The 15559-nt window shown below is 45.4% G+C and overlaps 1 protein-coding gene across 3 annotated transcripts in view; it reads right to left on the bottom strand.

Annotated features, from left to right (window-relative positions):
* Nucleotides 1-15559, bottom strand: part of bbs9 (Bardet-Biedl syndrome 9) — a 214801-nt gene that overhangs the window by 169423 nt on the left and 29819 nt on the right. For all 3 annotated transcript variants that reach the window (XM_031789181.1, XM_031789165.1, XM_031789175.1), the window contains 5 exons: nt 13592-13721; nt 8719-8903; nt 8562-8638; nt 7944-7997; nt 7678-7780 (listed from right to left, as the gene is read on the bottom strand). In XM_031789181.1, coding sequence (XP_031645041.1) covers nt 7678-7780; nt 7944-7997; nt 8562-8638; nt 8719-8903; nt 13592-13721 — 549 coding nt within the window. The remainder of the gene's footprint in view (nt 1-7677; nt 7781-7943; nt 7998-8561; nt 8639-8718; nt 8904-13591; nt 13722-15559) is intronic.

The raw sequence follows: 15559 nt of genomic DNA on the forward strand, positions 1-15559 counted from the left end.
ATTTTCCCTGACACTCTAAAGTACTCGTTACATTTGGAATGCTTAGCAGGACATGAAAATGGTCCAATTCACACACTTATCAAGAGAACATCCCTGGTCATCCTCCTGCCTCTGATCTGGCGGACTCACTAAACACAAATGCTTTGTTTGTAAATTATGTCTATGTGTTGGAGTACACCCCTGGCTATCTAACAACAAAAACAAATATTGTGCTATCTGGTTTTCTTAATATAAGCAGTTTGAAATTATTTATACTTAAGTATATTTAGAAACAAAATACTTTTAGATTTTCATTAAACTATTTTACTGGGTGACTTTCACTTGATTAAGATATATCTTTACTTTTACTCAAGTATGACAATTGGATACTTTTTCCAACATTGAGAATTGTACCACTTCAGCACAGTGGCACGACACCCACACTGCTCAAATCAAAGGCAAGTCCACCTTTTTAGCCTAATAAATGATGTTGGCAGAAGACTGGCTCACTAGGAATGGTAGACTGTTATGGGTACTTGGTAATTGGTTTTGCTTCAGAGCTAACTAGAAATGTGATTAAATGTACAATATTGGTCTCTCCCTAAGAGTTTCTGACAAGGTGGTGCTGATGTAGACCCTAAGGTTGGGTAGGGAGAGGTCTGGAGGGGGTCAGTCAACTTCCCTCTCAGGAAGTTGGAAAATTTTGAATTTTTGAAAAACATGTAACTGCCATTTCCTGAAACCTAGAGTCTTAAATTATATCAAACAATGTAGCCAACACAGAGGTCTTGTGTAGGGTTTCCACCCACTCTGCCTAGCACTTTGGTGCTGAAATTTCACTTCCTTATGTTATAAAATACATTTTACCAAGACAAATATGATTATTCATGTTCTGAAATGTTCAGGGGGGTATTTCTGAAACATGACATAAAAAAGTAGGATTTCGTAACCTAATGTCAAGTCTCAAAATCCATATCCATCTTACTTCTATATTTTTATGTCCTGCGGATTCGATAAGACGGGAAAGTGAGCCTGTCAGGTAGCCAGTAGCCTTAATTCTCGCACAGAATCCAGCCTAGATGACGTGATAACATTTTCCAAAATGTTCACCACTTTCTTTCCATTGATTTAAATCACCCTAATTCTGGCCATCCTACAAGGGTAAAAACCACAATAACTTTTGAAAGGATTGTGATATGGAGGTGAGGTTTGGACCATTGGTTTTCTTTTAGGATTATTTACACAATTATGTTTTTATACCTGTTGGTAAAAAGATGCGTTATTGATTGGACACCCTACTAAATTGAGGTGGTTTCATTGACACTTGCAATTTTTTATAGATTCAATTTAGGGGTAATGATTATTCTCATTAATGGGTGTCTTTATGTGGATAGTCTAGTGAAAATGTAAACTGGCTTCATTTTGTTTGGGGAGAAAATAAAACATTTGAAAAATTAAATTACTGGATGCAATGTAGTAGTCCAGCTGACTGCGGTAGTCCAGCTGACTGCGGTAGTCCAGCTGACTGCGGTAGTCCAGCTGACTGCGGTAGTCCAGCTGACTGCGGTAGTCCAGCTGACTGCGGTAGTCCAGCTGACTGCGGTAGTCCAGCTGACTGCGGTAGTCCAGCTGACTGCGGTAGTCCAGCTGACTGCGGTAGTCCAGCTGACTGCGGTAGTCCAGCTGACTGCGGTAGTCCAGCTGACTGCGGTAGTCCAGCTGACTGCGGTAGTCCAGCTGACTGTAGGCTATTTAGAATATGAAACAACTGAACTAGGCCAATATGAGCCAGTTCCAGATCTCCATCCCTGACCTCATCCATCAAGTTCGGTCTGACTACTAGACTACCATTCATTCAACATGCCTTGTTGCCGTTGGTGAAATGACTATAATCACATCATTAGCAGCCTACTGTTGACATCTAGCGATATCAAGATGACAGATGAAGAATTGATTCATTAACATAGGACTAACAGTCTAACATAACTTCCTGGGAAGGAAAGTATTAGTGCAATTAGGGGCGTTATTTTTTTACATCGCCGTTTCTTTATGTCAAGTTACACCCATTGATACCGGCCACGTTAACTATCCTAACATGTCACGCTAGTTATCCTAACCTGTTATGAAAACAAATCTGTGTTGAAAAACCATTAGTCTCATAACGCCGGAGCTGACCGATTTCCTGATATCAAGAAACGCCCCAAATTGCAGTCTGCAATTACAGCATATTTGTATTTTAGGGGTGCTGTATTTTAGGGGTGCTTTTCGTACCAGCGTACTTCGACTTCAAATTGCCTGCATGGTACGCAAAAGTGTGCAGGTTGGCAGGTCGTCTGTTTCCCTCTTCTTCATCTCTCTCGTTGTATTCTTCTCTGTCCCTGGCTCTTCCTGCTGACACGGGGCCCAAGGGGGTAGTGTGTTCTGTAGCACCAACTCCAACACCCTTCTACTATACATGGAGGCAGTCAAAGGTCAGACAAGAACCCTTAACATGAGCACACACAGCGCCAGAGAGGAGGAGAGATGGTGGCTGAGTGGAGAAAAAAGAAAGAAACAGATAACGAGGGGAGAGAGCGTCAAAGGAAGAAAAAGAAAGGAGTGGGAGAAGAGGCAGAGAAACCAAAAGGGCCAGGACTTTCTCTGCGCTCCGTCAGACGCTCTGACAGCGTGACGAGCCATCTCCCTCCATCACTCTCCTTTTCAAAAACGGGGGCAGGCTTGCTTTTAACCCCTCGACCCTGACGCCGCGAGCAAATAGTGACCAGACAGTCTAAGTGTTACCACACCATTAGCGCCCAGCGTAGAACAACAATAACAACTAAGGAACAGGACATCCCCCTCGTATCTCCTTCCCCCTCGTATCTCCTTCCCCCTCGTATCTCCTTCCCCCTCGTATCTCCTTCCCCCTCGTATCTTCTTCCCCCTCGTATCTCCTTCCCCCTCGTATATCCTTCCCCCCTCTCCTTCCCCCTCGTATCTCCTTCCCCCCTCGTATCTCCTTCCCCCCTCGTATCTCCTTCCCCCTCGTCTCTCCTTCCCCCTCGTCTCTCCTTCCCCCTCGTCTCTCCTTCCCCCTCGTCTCTCCTTCCCCCTCGTCTCTCCTTCCCCCTCGTCTCTCCTTCCCCCTCGTATCTCCTTCCCCCCTCTCCTTCCCCCTCGTATCTCCTTCCCCCCTCTCCTTCCCCCTCGTCTCTCCTTCCCCCCTCTCCTTCCCCCTCGTATCTCCTTCCCCCTCGTCTCTCCTTCCCCCTCGTCTCTCCTTCCCCCTCGTCTCTCCTTCCCCCTCGTCTCTCCTTCCCCCTCGTCTCTCCTTCCCCCTCGTCTCTCCTTCCCCCTCGTCTCTCCTTCCCCCTCGTATCTCCTTCCCCCTCGTATCTCCTTCCCCCCTCTCCTTCCCCCTCGTATCTCCTTCCCCCCTCTCCTTCCCCCTCGTATCTCCTTCCCCCCTCTCCTTCCTTCTCACACTCACTCCTTCCCTCAGGGCCTGAGCTAAGTGGAGGACATTTCGCTTTGACCTTAGGTGAACTCGGCCACCCACCCCTTGGAGAAGACGGGTCAAGAGGGGTCGGCAGGGTAATGCGCACCGCACACAGAGCAGAGAGGGAAAGTGTGTTGAGGGTGTTTGGAGTGCAAAGAGTGTGCGTACGCACCACTGAGAGAATCATTGTGTATGTGAGCATGTGTGAGACCGTGAAAGAGACTGTAAAAGAGAGAATGTTTGTGCATGTGTGTCAGAGTGTCTGCAAGAGTATTAAACATTGTAGTGTTTTGGTGTTAGGGTGTGTGTGTGGGGGCACATACTGACACTTGCAGAGACCCATTAGGGATCTCGTGGACAGATCAGCAGGGCGCTAAATGGCCACCTTTGACCTTTTGGGATCAAGACAGGTCACATCCCTGTGTAGGGTCTGTTAGAGCAATCCACCCAAAGCCTCTCTGTGGTACGTTCCACGAAGCAGGACCATCAGATAAGACTCACCTAACATATACTACCAGTCTAAAGTTTTAGAACACCATACTCATTTAAGTTTTTTTCTTTATTTTTACTATTTTCTACATTGTAGAATAATAGTGAAGACATCAAAACTATGAAATAACACATATGGAATCATGTAGCAACCAAAAAAAGTTAAATCAAAATGTATTTTAAGTTTGAGATTCTTCAAATAGCCACGTTTTGCCTTGATGACAGCTTTGCAAACTCTTGGCATTCGCTTAACTAGCTTCATGAATGCATTTCAATTAACAGGTTTGCCTTCTTAAAAGCTCATTTGTGGAATTTCTTTCCTTCTTAATGCGTTTGAGCCTATCAGTTGTGTTGTGACAAGTTAGGGGGGGTATACAGAACATAGCCCTATTTGGTAAAAGACCAAGCGCATATTATGGCAAGAACAAATTAAATAAGCGAAGAGAAACGACAGTCCTACTTTCAGACATGAAGGTCAGTCAATACGGAAAATTTCAAGGACTTTGAAAGTTTCTTCAAGTGCATTCGCAAAAACCATCAAGCGCTATGATGAAACTGGCTCTCATAAGGACCGGCACAGGAAAGGAAGACCCAGAGTTACCTCTGCTGCAGAGGATAAGTTCATTAGAGTTACCAGCCTCAGAAATTGCAGCCAAAATAAATGCTTCAGAGTTCAAGTAACAGACACATCTCAAAATCAACTGTTCAGAGGAGACTGTGTGAATCAGGCCTTCATGGTCCAATTGCTGCAAAGAAACCACTACTAAAAGGACACCAATAAGAAGAAGAGACTTGCTTGGGCCAAGAAACATGAGCAATGGACATTAAACTGGTGGAAATGTCTGGAGTCCAAATTTGAGATTTTTGGTTCCAACCGCCGTGTCTTTGTGAGACGAGGTGCGGGTGAACGGATGATCGCCGCATGTGTATTACCCACCATAATGCATGGAGGAGGATGTGGGGGTGCTTTGCTGGTGACACTGTCTGTGATGTATTTAGAATTCAAGACACACTTAATCAGCATGGCTACTACAGCATTCTGCAGTGATACACCGTCCCATCTGGTTTGGGCTTAGTGGGATACACCATCCCATCTGGTTTGGGCTTAGTGGGATACACCATCCCATCTGGTTTGGGCTTAGTGGGATACACCATCCCATCTGGTTTGGACTTAGTGGGATACACCATCCCATCTGGTTTGGGCTCATTTGTTTTTCAACAGGACAATGACCCAACACACCTCCAGGCTGTGTAAGGGCTATTTTACCAAGACGGCGAGTAATAGAGTGCTGCATCAGATGGCCTCTACAATCCTCAGACCTCAACCAAATTGAGATGGTTTGGGATGAGTCGGACCGCAGAATGAATGAAAAGCAGCCAACAAGTGCTGAGCATATGTAGGAACTCCTTCAAGCCTGAAAAGTATTCCAGGTGAAGCTGGTTGAGAGAATGCCAAGAGTGTGCAAAGCTGTCATCAAGGCAAAGGGTGGCTACATTGAAGAATCTCAAATATAAAATATATTTGGATTTGTTTAACACTTTTTTGGTTACTACATGATTCCATGTGTTATTTCATAGTTGTGATGCCTTCACTATTATTGTACAATGTAGAAAATAGTAAAAATAAAGAAAAAACCCTTGAATGAGTTGGTGTTCTAAAACTTTAGCGCGGTAGTGTTTAAAAAAAAAAATTATAGCAATGTAATGCAACTACTATCATATCAGTGTGGGGGGTGTGAGTCCTTGAGAGCTGCCCAGTTGACTGGTTTAGATTTCTACCTGGCACATTGACAGGCTTAACAATCCACCAGGTTTCCCAGGTCTGTATCATATGATGATTATGAGGTAAGGATGAAAGCCACCTCTGAGGTGTTTGCGTGTGCGGGGTGTTACTGTCAGTGTGTACTTATGTATTAATGGAAGATTTGGCTCTTATCTAGAAATGCACTACTTTGTGATTTAAATCAGAATACCAAACCTGTAACCAGGGAAAGAGGAGAGACAGAGACAGACAGAGCGAGAGACAGACAGAGACAGAGAGACAGAGAACAAAGGAGGTAGTGTGGTGGACAGGACAGGGGGACTGGGTTGCCATCTGAGATGAATAAAGAGAGAAATAACAATAAAAATCACAAGGCGCTGCCTCCCCCACGAACCCAGGACAGGCCAAGCTGAGCGGAGGGATGGAGTTTCTAAACAGAGCATCCTGCGGTGGCACATACACACACACAGTCAAAGAATCAAAGACACATGGGCATTGGTCTGTTGGTCTGTGCCAAACTCACACACTCCAACACACAGAGGCTAACTGGGAAGCTCCAGCTCCCCATTCCCAATAATAAAAAACAGAAAAGACGTCAGAGGAAGGGAGTGAGTGTGAGAGGGAGATCTGAAGAGAGAAAGCTAAAAGCAGAAAGTGTGGGAGATGGAGATAAAGGTGACAAGAGAGAGATAGAGGAGGAGGAGAGTGTGGGACTCAGAGACAGATGAAGATGGAGTTTATAGAGATATAGTAGATTGAGAGACAGAGGGAAAGAGAAACTAAAACATGTGTGTACACTGCACTGTGCACTTCAACAAGATACCGTATGGGCCAAATCCGGTCATTCTGGGCAAAATCATTCAATTAGTCAAAAGTCCCATTAAAACGGTTTAACTGGCTGTTATCCTAACCTGGCAGGTATCAATTGACTGACCAATCGCAGGCACCAATGAGCGTTTCCTGACATCAAGGAGCACCCACATCAAGAAACGCCCCAAATTGCAGCCTGAGTTTATAGATATATAACAGATTGAGAGGCAGGGAGAGAAACTAAAACATGTGGTATGTGTGTGTACACTACACTGTGCACTTCAACAAGACACAGTATGGGCCAAATCCGGTCATTCTGGACAAAATCATTCAATGAGTCAAAAGTCCCATTAAAAATGTTTGACTGGCTGTACATCTAGGTGGTCCTGGAAATCTAACGTCAAACTTTTCTATCCTGGGCCAAACACATCCATGGTGGGGTCAGGTATGGGTAGGGTGGGGTACAGGGGTGTGTGTGTGTGTGTTTGTGTGGTTCAGGGCCTGGGTTTTACAGCAAAGGGCTGCTGATAGACTGGTGGAGAGCAGCGCCAGGTTTCTGTGTGTGGGAGACAAAAAGCGTGGCATAAACACACCGAGTCATCGCTGGTTCACCGTGTGTGTGTTTAATCTGCTGCGTTGTGATGACTGCCATGGTTACGTACGCATTACCTAACTAATCTTTTAGCTGTCATGACTTACAGCTATCTTAAATGACGAAGAAAACTTTTGCTTCAAAATGTGGATCTATAATCTCCAACACCTCTACTATACTAGAGTAGGCGAGTGGAAAAATGGATCCCAGCTAGGCAGACATACAGGACTTAACACTTTTAGGGCGACCAGACTTTTCTTTAAATGTTCCCACATCACGTTTGCACTGCTCTCAGCTACTGTGATAAAACTGATAACATGAAACCGGTTTCTAGGAATTGGGAAGGTTGAGGTAGCAGACTGTTCTGTTTGCTTTGGGTGAGAGTTTACAGTGTTTGCTTGACTGTGTCAAGGTGACCATGCACCTCCGTTTCATTCATTCAGATTATAGAACCTTTCATGTCTGCTGTCTCATACTGATAATGTCTGAGCCCACAGGGGAAAGCACATGTTCTTTCTGTCATTCACTCACTCTCTATAAAGATAAGGAGGTGAGAAGGAGACTTACCCAGAGGTTCCAACACAAGCTGATCCTGGGTGACAGCCAGTGGAGGCTGAACACACACAGTCAGTTTAGGACCCTGCAATGCACAGCGACTCGTCACCTTGATCTGAGAAAGCGAGATGGATGGAGAGAGGAGAAAAACAGAAACAGAGGAAGACATTTCACATTTCATTTCTCAAGTTGCAGCGAAAACAGTTAGACGAGTAAGTCAAATGAAATTAGCCTTGATGTCTGCGTCTTGAAGAAGTCAGCAAGTGTGCGACACATACCTTCACTGTGACTGAGGGGACGGGTAGACCATCAATGTCCGGGATGAGCGCTTGCTATAGAGATAGAGAGAATGTCAGGATATACCAGTCTGTATGTGCAGCCTTCATTGTGTGTGCCTTCACTCTTTCCCTCTGTCTCTCAATCTACTGTATGTGCAGCCTTCACTTCTGGTCCTCACGATCGTCCTCACAAGGATCGTAAAACAAAGAAAGTTAGGACAAGTGGGAACATTTCACCGGTCGCCACAAGTAAAAGGGCTATTTTAGGTTTAGGGATTAGGTTTAGGAGTTAGGGTTAGGTTTAGGAGTTAGGGTTAGGTTTAGGAGTTAGGTTTAGGAGTTAGGGTTAGGTTTAGGAGTTAGGGTTAGGTTTAGGAGTTAGGGTTAGGTTTAGGAGTTAGGGTTAGAGCTCGGTTGGGCTTCTACATCTGTTTTAAGATGGGTTTCTGTATAAGCACTTTGTGACATCTTCTGATGTAAAAAGGGCTTTATAAATGCATTTGATTTGAAGGGTTGGGGAAAATAGGATACTGAGTGGAATTCAATTGTTTGGACCCCACAAGGATAGTACAACAAACGTCTGTGTCCATTTCAGTGTGTGTGTGTGTGTGTGTTCACCGATGTGCTGTCCATGTTAGTGGAGACTGTGGCTGTAACAGTCAGATCCTCATCGGTCTCTGCGACAGGAAGAATATCTACAACAGAGAACAAGGAGTCAGGAAATGTCCTACAATACATAAATACACAGTCTGTTCACGCTGTGTGTGTGTCCTACCAGCCTGGGTCCTGGTGGCCTGTCTGATGACTCTCTGCAGACTCTTCATCTCAGTGTCGATCTGGGAGTAGTCCTGTTCGCGGGCGTCCACCTTGGGCGTGGAGAAGAAGGAGGGGTCTGTGCCCATGTAGGAACACTGCAGGTGGCCCTCATTGCTCAGGGTCACCACCACACCCTTCAGGTCCCTATGGGGGGGGTTGAAACATCTGCCTTGGTCAGAAACACAAAAACTGCTATATGATGTGTGTGAGGAAAAACAGTTTCATAGCTTCTCAGCACCCATCATTCAGAGATAGAGAATATAGAAGAGAGATAGAACAAGATAATGACAGGGACAGAAGAAAAAAACAAGTTAGGAGATGTGATGCAGTGTGTGTGGTAACTGGTTACAGATGTGTTGTGGTGCCAGGGCAGTGAGGCAGTAACACCCCCCCACACACAGGGGGTTTCCAGCCCAGAGGAGTAGTAAGTCCCACACCTGCAGGAGAGGGCGACTGAGGAGGGGTATAAACCCCCCTTTTACTGCTGCAGGGGCACATTCACAGCTACTCCCTCTCCCCTCCAAACCAGCCCTCCCCCATTACTAAACCCCCCATAAAAAGCAGCAGCCCTGCCGCCACAGGGGAGGGATTGACCTACCCAACCTACCCACTCTGCCATCCAAATAAAATGTCATCACTATATCACTATTCTATCAAACTCAAGCATGTTCTCTAATTGTGTGCCTGTGTGCTCGTGCGTGTTTCTTTCCCATCAGGTCTAATGTCCAGTTCAAGTGTTCCATTTCCCTTTTGTCCATTTGCAAGGTATTTTTCATTGTTATTCAATCCAGAAAGTCTCAATCGGATAAGTTATTTGTCGCTTGATAAAGATGAGCAATAATGACTGTATAAAATAAAATAATAAAAATACTGAGCTATATTGTATGCAAAAACTATTTGGGAAATTCTATTTCATAGTAATACAAAGTGCTCAGAAGGATATTTTGTTTAACAAGTTAAAAAAAAAATCCTCAAAAAAGGTATAGGTCAAAATGATTAACACTACAATTTCTTATAAATAAAGTAGTCAAAAGTTTATTATTTGGTCCTATATTCCTAGCACGTAAGGATTACATCCAGCTCGTGACTCTACAAACTTGTTGGATGAATTTGCGTTTCAGATTATTTAGTGCCCAATAGGAATGAATGGTATGTAATGTATTGTGTAGTTTTGGAGTCACTTTTATTGTACACTGAACAAAAATATAAACGCAACATGTAAAGTGTTGGTCCCATGTTTCATGAGCGGAAATAAAAGTTTCCCAAAATGTTCCATACGCAGATAAAGCTAATTTCTCTCAAATTGTGCAGACAAATTTGTTGACATCCCTGTTAGCGAGCATTTCTCCTTTGCCAAAATAATCCATCCGCCTGACAAGTGTGGCATATCAAGAATATCAAGAAGCTGATTAAACAGCTTGTGCTGGGGACAATAAAAGGCTACTCTAAAATGTGCAGTTTATTCACACAACACAAAGCCACAGATGTCTCAAGTTGAGGGAGCATGCAATTGGCATGCTGACTGCAGGAATGTCCACCAGACGTTTTGCCAGAGGATTGAATGTTCATTTATCTACCATAAGCCGTCTTGTGGCAGATTTGGCAGTACGTCCTACCGGCATCAACCCCAGAACACATGTATGGCGTTTTGTGGGAGAGTGGTTTGCTGACGTCAATGTTGTGAACAGAGTGCCCCCATGGTGGTGGTGGGGCTATTGTGTGGACAGGCATGAGCTACAGACAACAAACACAATTACATTTTATCAATGGCAATTTGAATGCACAGAAATACCTTGACGAGATCCTGAGGCCCATTTTTTTTTAAAGGTATCTGTATTCCCAGTCATGTGAAATCCATAGATTAGGGCCTAATGAATTTACTTCAATTGACTGATTTCCTCATATGAACTGTAACTCAAAATATTTTAAATTGCTGCATGTTGCGTTTGTTTTTGTTCAGTACAAATAGGACTAGAATATGTTTCTAAACAGTTCTACATTCATTTGGATGCTACCATGATTAAGGATTATCCTGAATGAATCGGGAATAATGATGAGTGAGAAAGTTATATAGTCAAATATCATACCCCCAAGACATGCTAATCTCTCACCATTACCAACAGGGGAGGTTAGCATGTGTGATTTTTCTCACTCATCATTAGTCATTTACCTGTGGTAAATTCAATTGATTGGACATGATTTGGAAAGGCACACACCTGGGGTGGCAGGTAGCCTAGTGGTTAGAGCGTTGGGCTAGTAACCGAAAGGTTGCTGGATCGAATCCCCGAGCTGACATGTTCATCCTGTCCGAGCTGACAAGGCAGTTAACCCACTGTTCCCCACTCAACCACTGTAAATAAGAATTTGCTTTAAATAAAAGGTTACATTTTAAAATAAGGTCCCACAGTTGCATGTCAGAGCAAAAACCAAGCCATGCTGTCAAAGGAATTGTCCGTATAAGACTGCGTCGAGGGACAGATCTGGGGAAGGGTACCAAAACATTTCTGCAGCATTGAAGGACCCCAAGAAGTTTGGAACCACCTCTTCCTAGAGCTGCCCCACCAGCCAAACTGAGCAATCGGGGGAAAAGGGCCTTGGTCAGGGAGTTGACCAAGAACCTGATGGTCGCTCTGACAGAGTTCCAGAGTTCCTTTGTGGAGATGGGAGAACCTTCCAGAAGAACAACCATCTCTGCAGCACTCCACCAATCAGGCCTTTATGGTAGAGAAGCCAGTCCTCAATAACAGGCATATGAGAGCCCGATTGGAGTTTGCCAAAAAGCATCTAAAGGACTCACAGACCATGAGAAACAATGTTCTCTGGTGTGATGAAACCAAGATTGAAACCAAGACCCTTGATGAAAACCTGCTCCGTTTTCATCAAGGCTCTCACTGTACTTTGCGTCATTCATCTTTCCCTCGATCCTGACTAGTTTCCCAGCCCCTGCCGCTGAAAAACATCCCCACAGCATGATGCTGCCACCGCCATGCTTCACCGTAGTGATGGTGCCAGGTTTCCTCCAGATGTGATGCTTGGCATCATTATTCATCACTGTTTGTGTGGTAAATAATTGTTGTAAATTGCGGTGTGATTATGGCCATTTAGTACTACAGTCCACCACTCCCTTTTGATTGACCAGCTGTAAGACATTGTGAAATCATTTCCTCTCAGGGATTTGGGTGGATTTCTCATGGTGATAACCATGACAACAGGTGATCATTAATAATAACACACTAATAATAATAAACCTGGCATATGGGCTTCAAAGAGTGTGTGTGTGCGTGAGTATGCCTGTGGGTGAGAGAGTAGCGCTCAGCAGAGAGTGAGAGAGAGAATGAAATCTACACGTATGTCCTATCTAGAATGCGTTCTGTAAGGTTGCGTGGAGGATGAGTGTGTAACTGTGTGTGCTATGCAAATATGTGTTTGTTCTGGGAGGACCCAGAGAGAGGTTCATCTAGTTGGTGCTGACAGAAGGGCTCTTTAGAATGGAGCCAACAGAGCAGAGCTACACAGGGACACTCACCCATGGAGCACAGGAATGGAGCCAGCACACAGGGACACTCACCCATGGAGCACAGGAATGGAGCCAACACACAGGGACACTCACCCATGGAGCACAGGAATGGAGCCAGCAACACACAGGGACACTCAACCATGGAGCACAGGAATGGGGCCAACACACAGGGACACTCACCCATGGAGCACAGGAATGGAGCCAGCACACAGGGACACTCACCCATGGAGCACAGGAATGGAGCCAACACACAGGGACACTCACCCATGGAGCACAGGAATGGAGCCAGCAGCACACAGGGACACTCAACCATGAAGCACAGGAATGGAGCCAGCACACAGGGACACTCAACCATGGAGCACAGGAATGGAGCCAACACACAGGGACACTCACCCATGGAGCACAGGAATGGGGCCAACACACAGGGACACTCAACCATGGAGCACAGGAATGGAGCCAACACACAGGGACACTCAACCATGGAGCACAGGAATGGAGCCAACACACAGGGACACTCAACCATGGAGCACAGGAATGGGGCCAACACACAGGGACACTCAACCATGGAGCACAGGAATGGAGCCAGCACACAGGGACACTCAACCATGGAGCACAGGAATGGAGCCAACACACAGGGACACTCAACCATGGAGCACAGGAATGGAGCCAGCACACAGGGACACTCAACCATGGAGCACAGGAATGGAGCCAGCACACAGGGACACTCAACCATGGAGCACAGGAATGGAGCCAACACACAGGGACACTCAACCATGGAGCACAGAAATGGAGCCAACACACAAGGACACTCAACCATGGAGCACAGGAATGGGGCCAACACACAGGGACACTCAACCATGGAGCACAGGAATGGAGCCAACACACAGGGACACTCAACCATGGAGCACAGGAATGGGGCTCCATCTGAATGCTTCCACCCCTCCCTTTCCTTTTAGAGTCCCACTCTCCTCTCCTCCTTTCATCCTCCCATCCACAGGGGTATCTGTTACCTTATCGGATCAGTGGCATCTGAGCACACACTGTGTGTTTAAGTGTATTGGCGTAAAGTTACCATCAACTATGGGGTCCAATTCAGATAAGTCAATTGAAGAGAGGGAATTCATGAATGGAAAAACGACTTACAACTTCTTCTTTTGTTAAATGTGGGCTTTTGAATTTAATTTCCTAAATTGACAGAATGGAAATTATCCAATCCTGGTTACAGTACACAACCACCAAATTCATGGCAACACAAACACACCAAACATAGCAGCAGCGGGTGCCATGGTAACGAGTGTGGGGTGGGGGTACTCACGGGAAGTTAGCGAGCCTGACAGCCACGGGGGAACAGGAGAGCTGGGCGGCCCACTTCAACGTCACATCCTGGTACACCAGCAGCATGTTGTTATGGTTACCGACCAGGGTGTTGGTGGTGCCTTCAGACACTGGGAAGAGAAGGAGGGGTCAGAGATTAGATACAGTCACAGGAGATGCATGACACCTAAGTGGTTTATAAATACAGTCCTTCAGTCCATCCATCAGTCATCAATGGGATATCGATTTGCTCGGAGTTGCTTTGGCAGGCTAGAAGCCAGTGCATAGAATGACAACAAACCTTCAATGAATATTTAACAATTCAGAAAGCAAAAAGAGCTCAAGTCAATACAAATGAATTAAACAAGGCCTAGTTCTGGGGTGAGGGTGTGAAAACGCCTTTGGGTTGGGGAGTGTGCGCGCACACACACGTATTTACCGTCACTGCCACCATGGGAGATCTGAGATGCACCCACAACCCACACCTAGCCAACCTCATTTGGATGGATAGAGGGCAGGGGCGGGCAAGTCCGAAATGGCAGACACAGTTTATATAGGACTCCCTCCATCCACTACATAGAGCAGCATTTATTTTCTCCTCTTTCGCTCCTCCTGGTTCGTTCTGTTCTGCCACTGTGGCCAGGCACTGTATTAATAGCAGTGTATCAGACAGACATGTGGCAATGGTTTCCCTGAACACACCTTACCCTGAGGTGTATGTGTGTGTGTGTGTACACTAATTATAAGTGATTATCATCAATGCTGGGGTTAAGTGGCTGTATTATCACTCCTTGAGAGAAAAACAGAGGATGTGCGAGCGAGAGCGAGAGAGAGCGAGCGAGAGAGCGAGCAAGAGAAAAGGAGAACGCAAGCCAAAAAAGGCAGCTGCATTGCGGAGGGCCAGAGGGGGAAACCTGTGAAATACTGAGAGCGGGCCGGTAAACCGCTAAAGTTTCAGCCAAAACAATGTGAAAGTCAGCAGCCCGGAAAGTTCCTCTCCCTCTCTCTGTATTGAAAACCAAACCGCAGCAAATTACCAATAGCGGGAAGCCATTTGCCATACTATCCGGGTGGCTGCTGAAAACACAACCAGAGAAAACTATCGAGGACTGTGATCGATGTCACCTGGGATCCTGGCCTTAATAGATGAACGATGCAAATGGAATGGGAATAGTGTGATGTAAGGTTGTGTGTGTGTGAATACCAGAGAGAATGGTGCTCACAGGTCAAACAACTCAATGAGGAATAGCAGGTGCCTCTGGTTGAAAAGAAAATACATTTCTCTCAACCACACTGCTCTTCTTCTCTCTTCTTCTATCCCTCTCTCTCACCCATTTCCCTCCCTTCTCTCCCTCACCCTTTTCTTTCTCTCCCTCTATCCTTCCCTTGCCATCCCTCTCTCCATGTATATACAGGTAACTGACTAAATAAAGGAGACACTTGAGTAAATGAGGGATACAAAGAATATTGAAAGCAGGTGCTTCCACACAGGTGTGGTTCCTGAGTTAATTAAGCGATTAACCTCCCATCGTGCTTAGGGTCATGCATACAAAATGTCCAGTTGACCATTATTTTGGCTACCATGGCTAGAAGAAGAGAACTCAGTGATTTTGAAAGAGGGGTCTCAAAGAAGAATAATGATTTTAAAGGGTGTGTGTGTGTGTCTGTATATATCTCAGTCACCAGATCTCAACCCAATTGAACACTTATGGGAGATTCTGTAACGGTACCTGAGACAGCGTTTCCCACCACCATCAACAAAACACCAAATGATGGAATTTCTCATGGAAGAATGGTGTCGTAGCCCTCCAATAGAGTTCCAGACAATTGTAGAATCTATACCACGGTGCATTCAAGCGGTTCTTGTGGCTCATGGTGGCACCAATGCCCTATTAAGACATTTATGTTAAGTGTTTCCATTATTTTGTCAGTTACCTGTAACTGAGCTCAGCTGGAGAGAGGTGTGTTG

Source organism: Oncorhynchus kisutch, linkage group LG2 (assembly GCF_002021735.2).
Source record: "Oncorhynchus kisutch isolate 150728-3 linkage group LG2, Okis_V2, whole genome shotgun sequence".
Taxonomy (NCBI): Eukaryota; Metazoa; Chordata; class Actinopteri; order Salmoniformes; family Salmonidae; genus Oncorhynchus; species Oncorhynchus kisutch.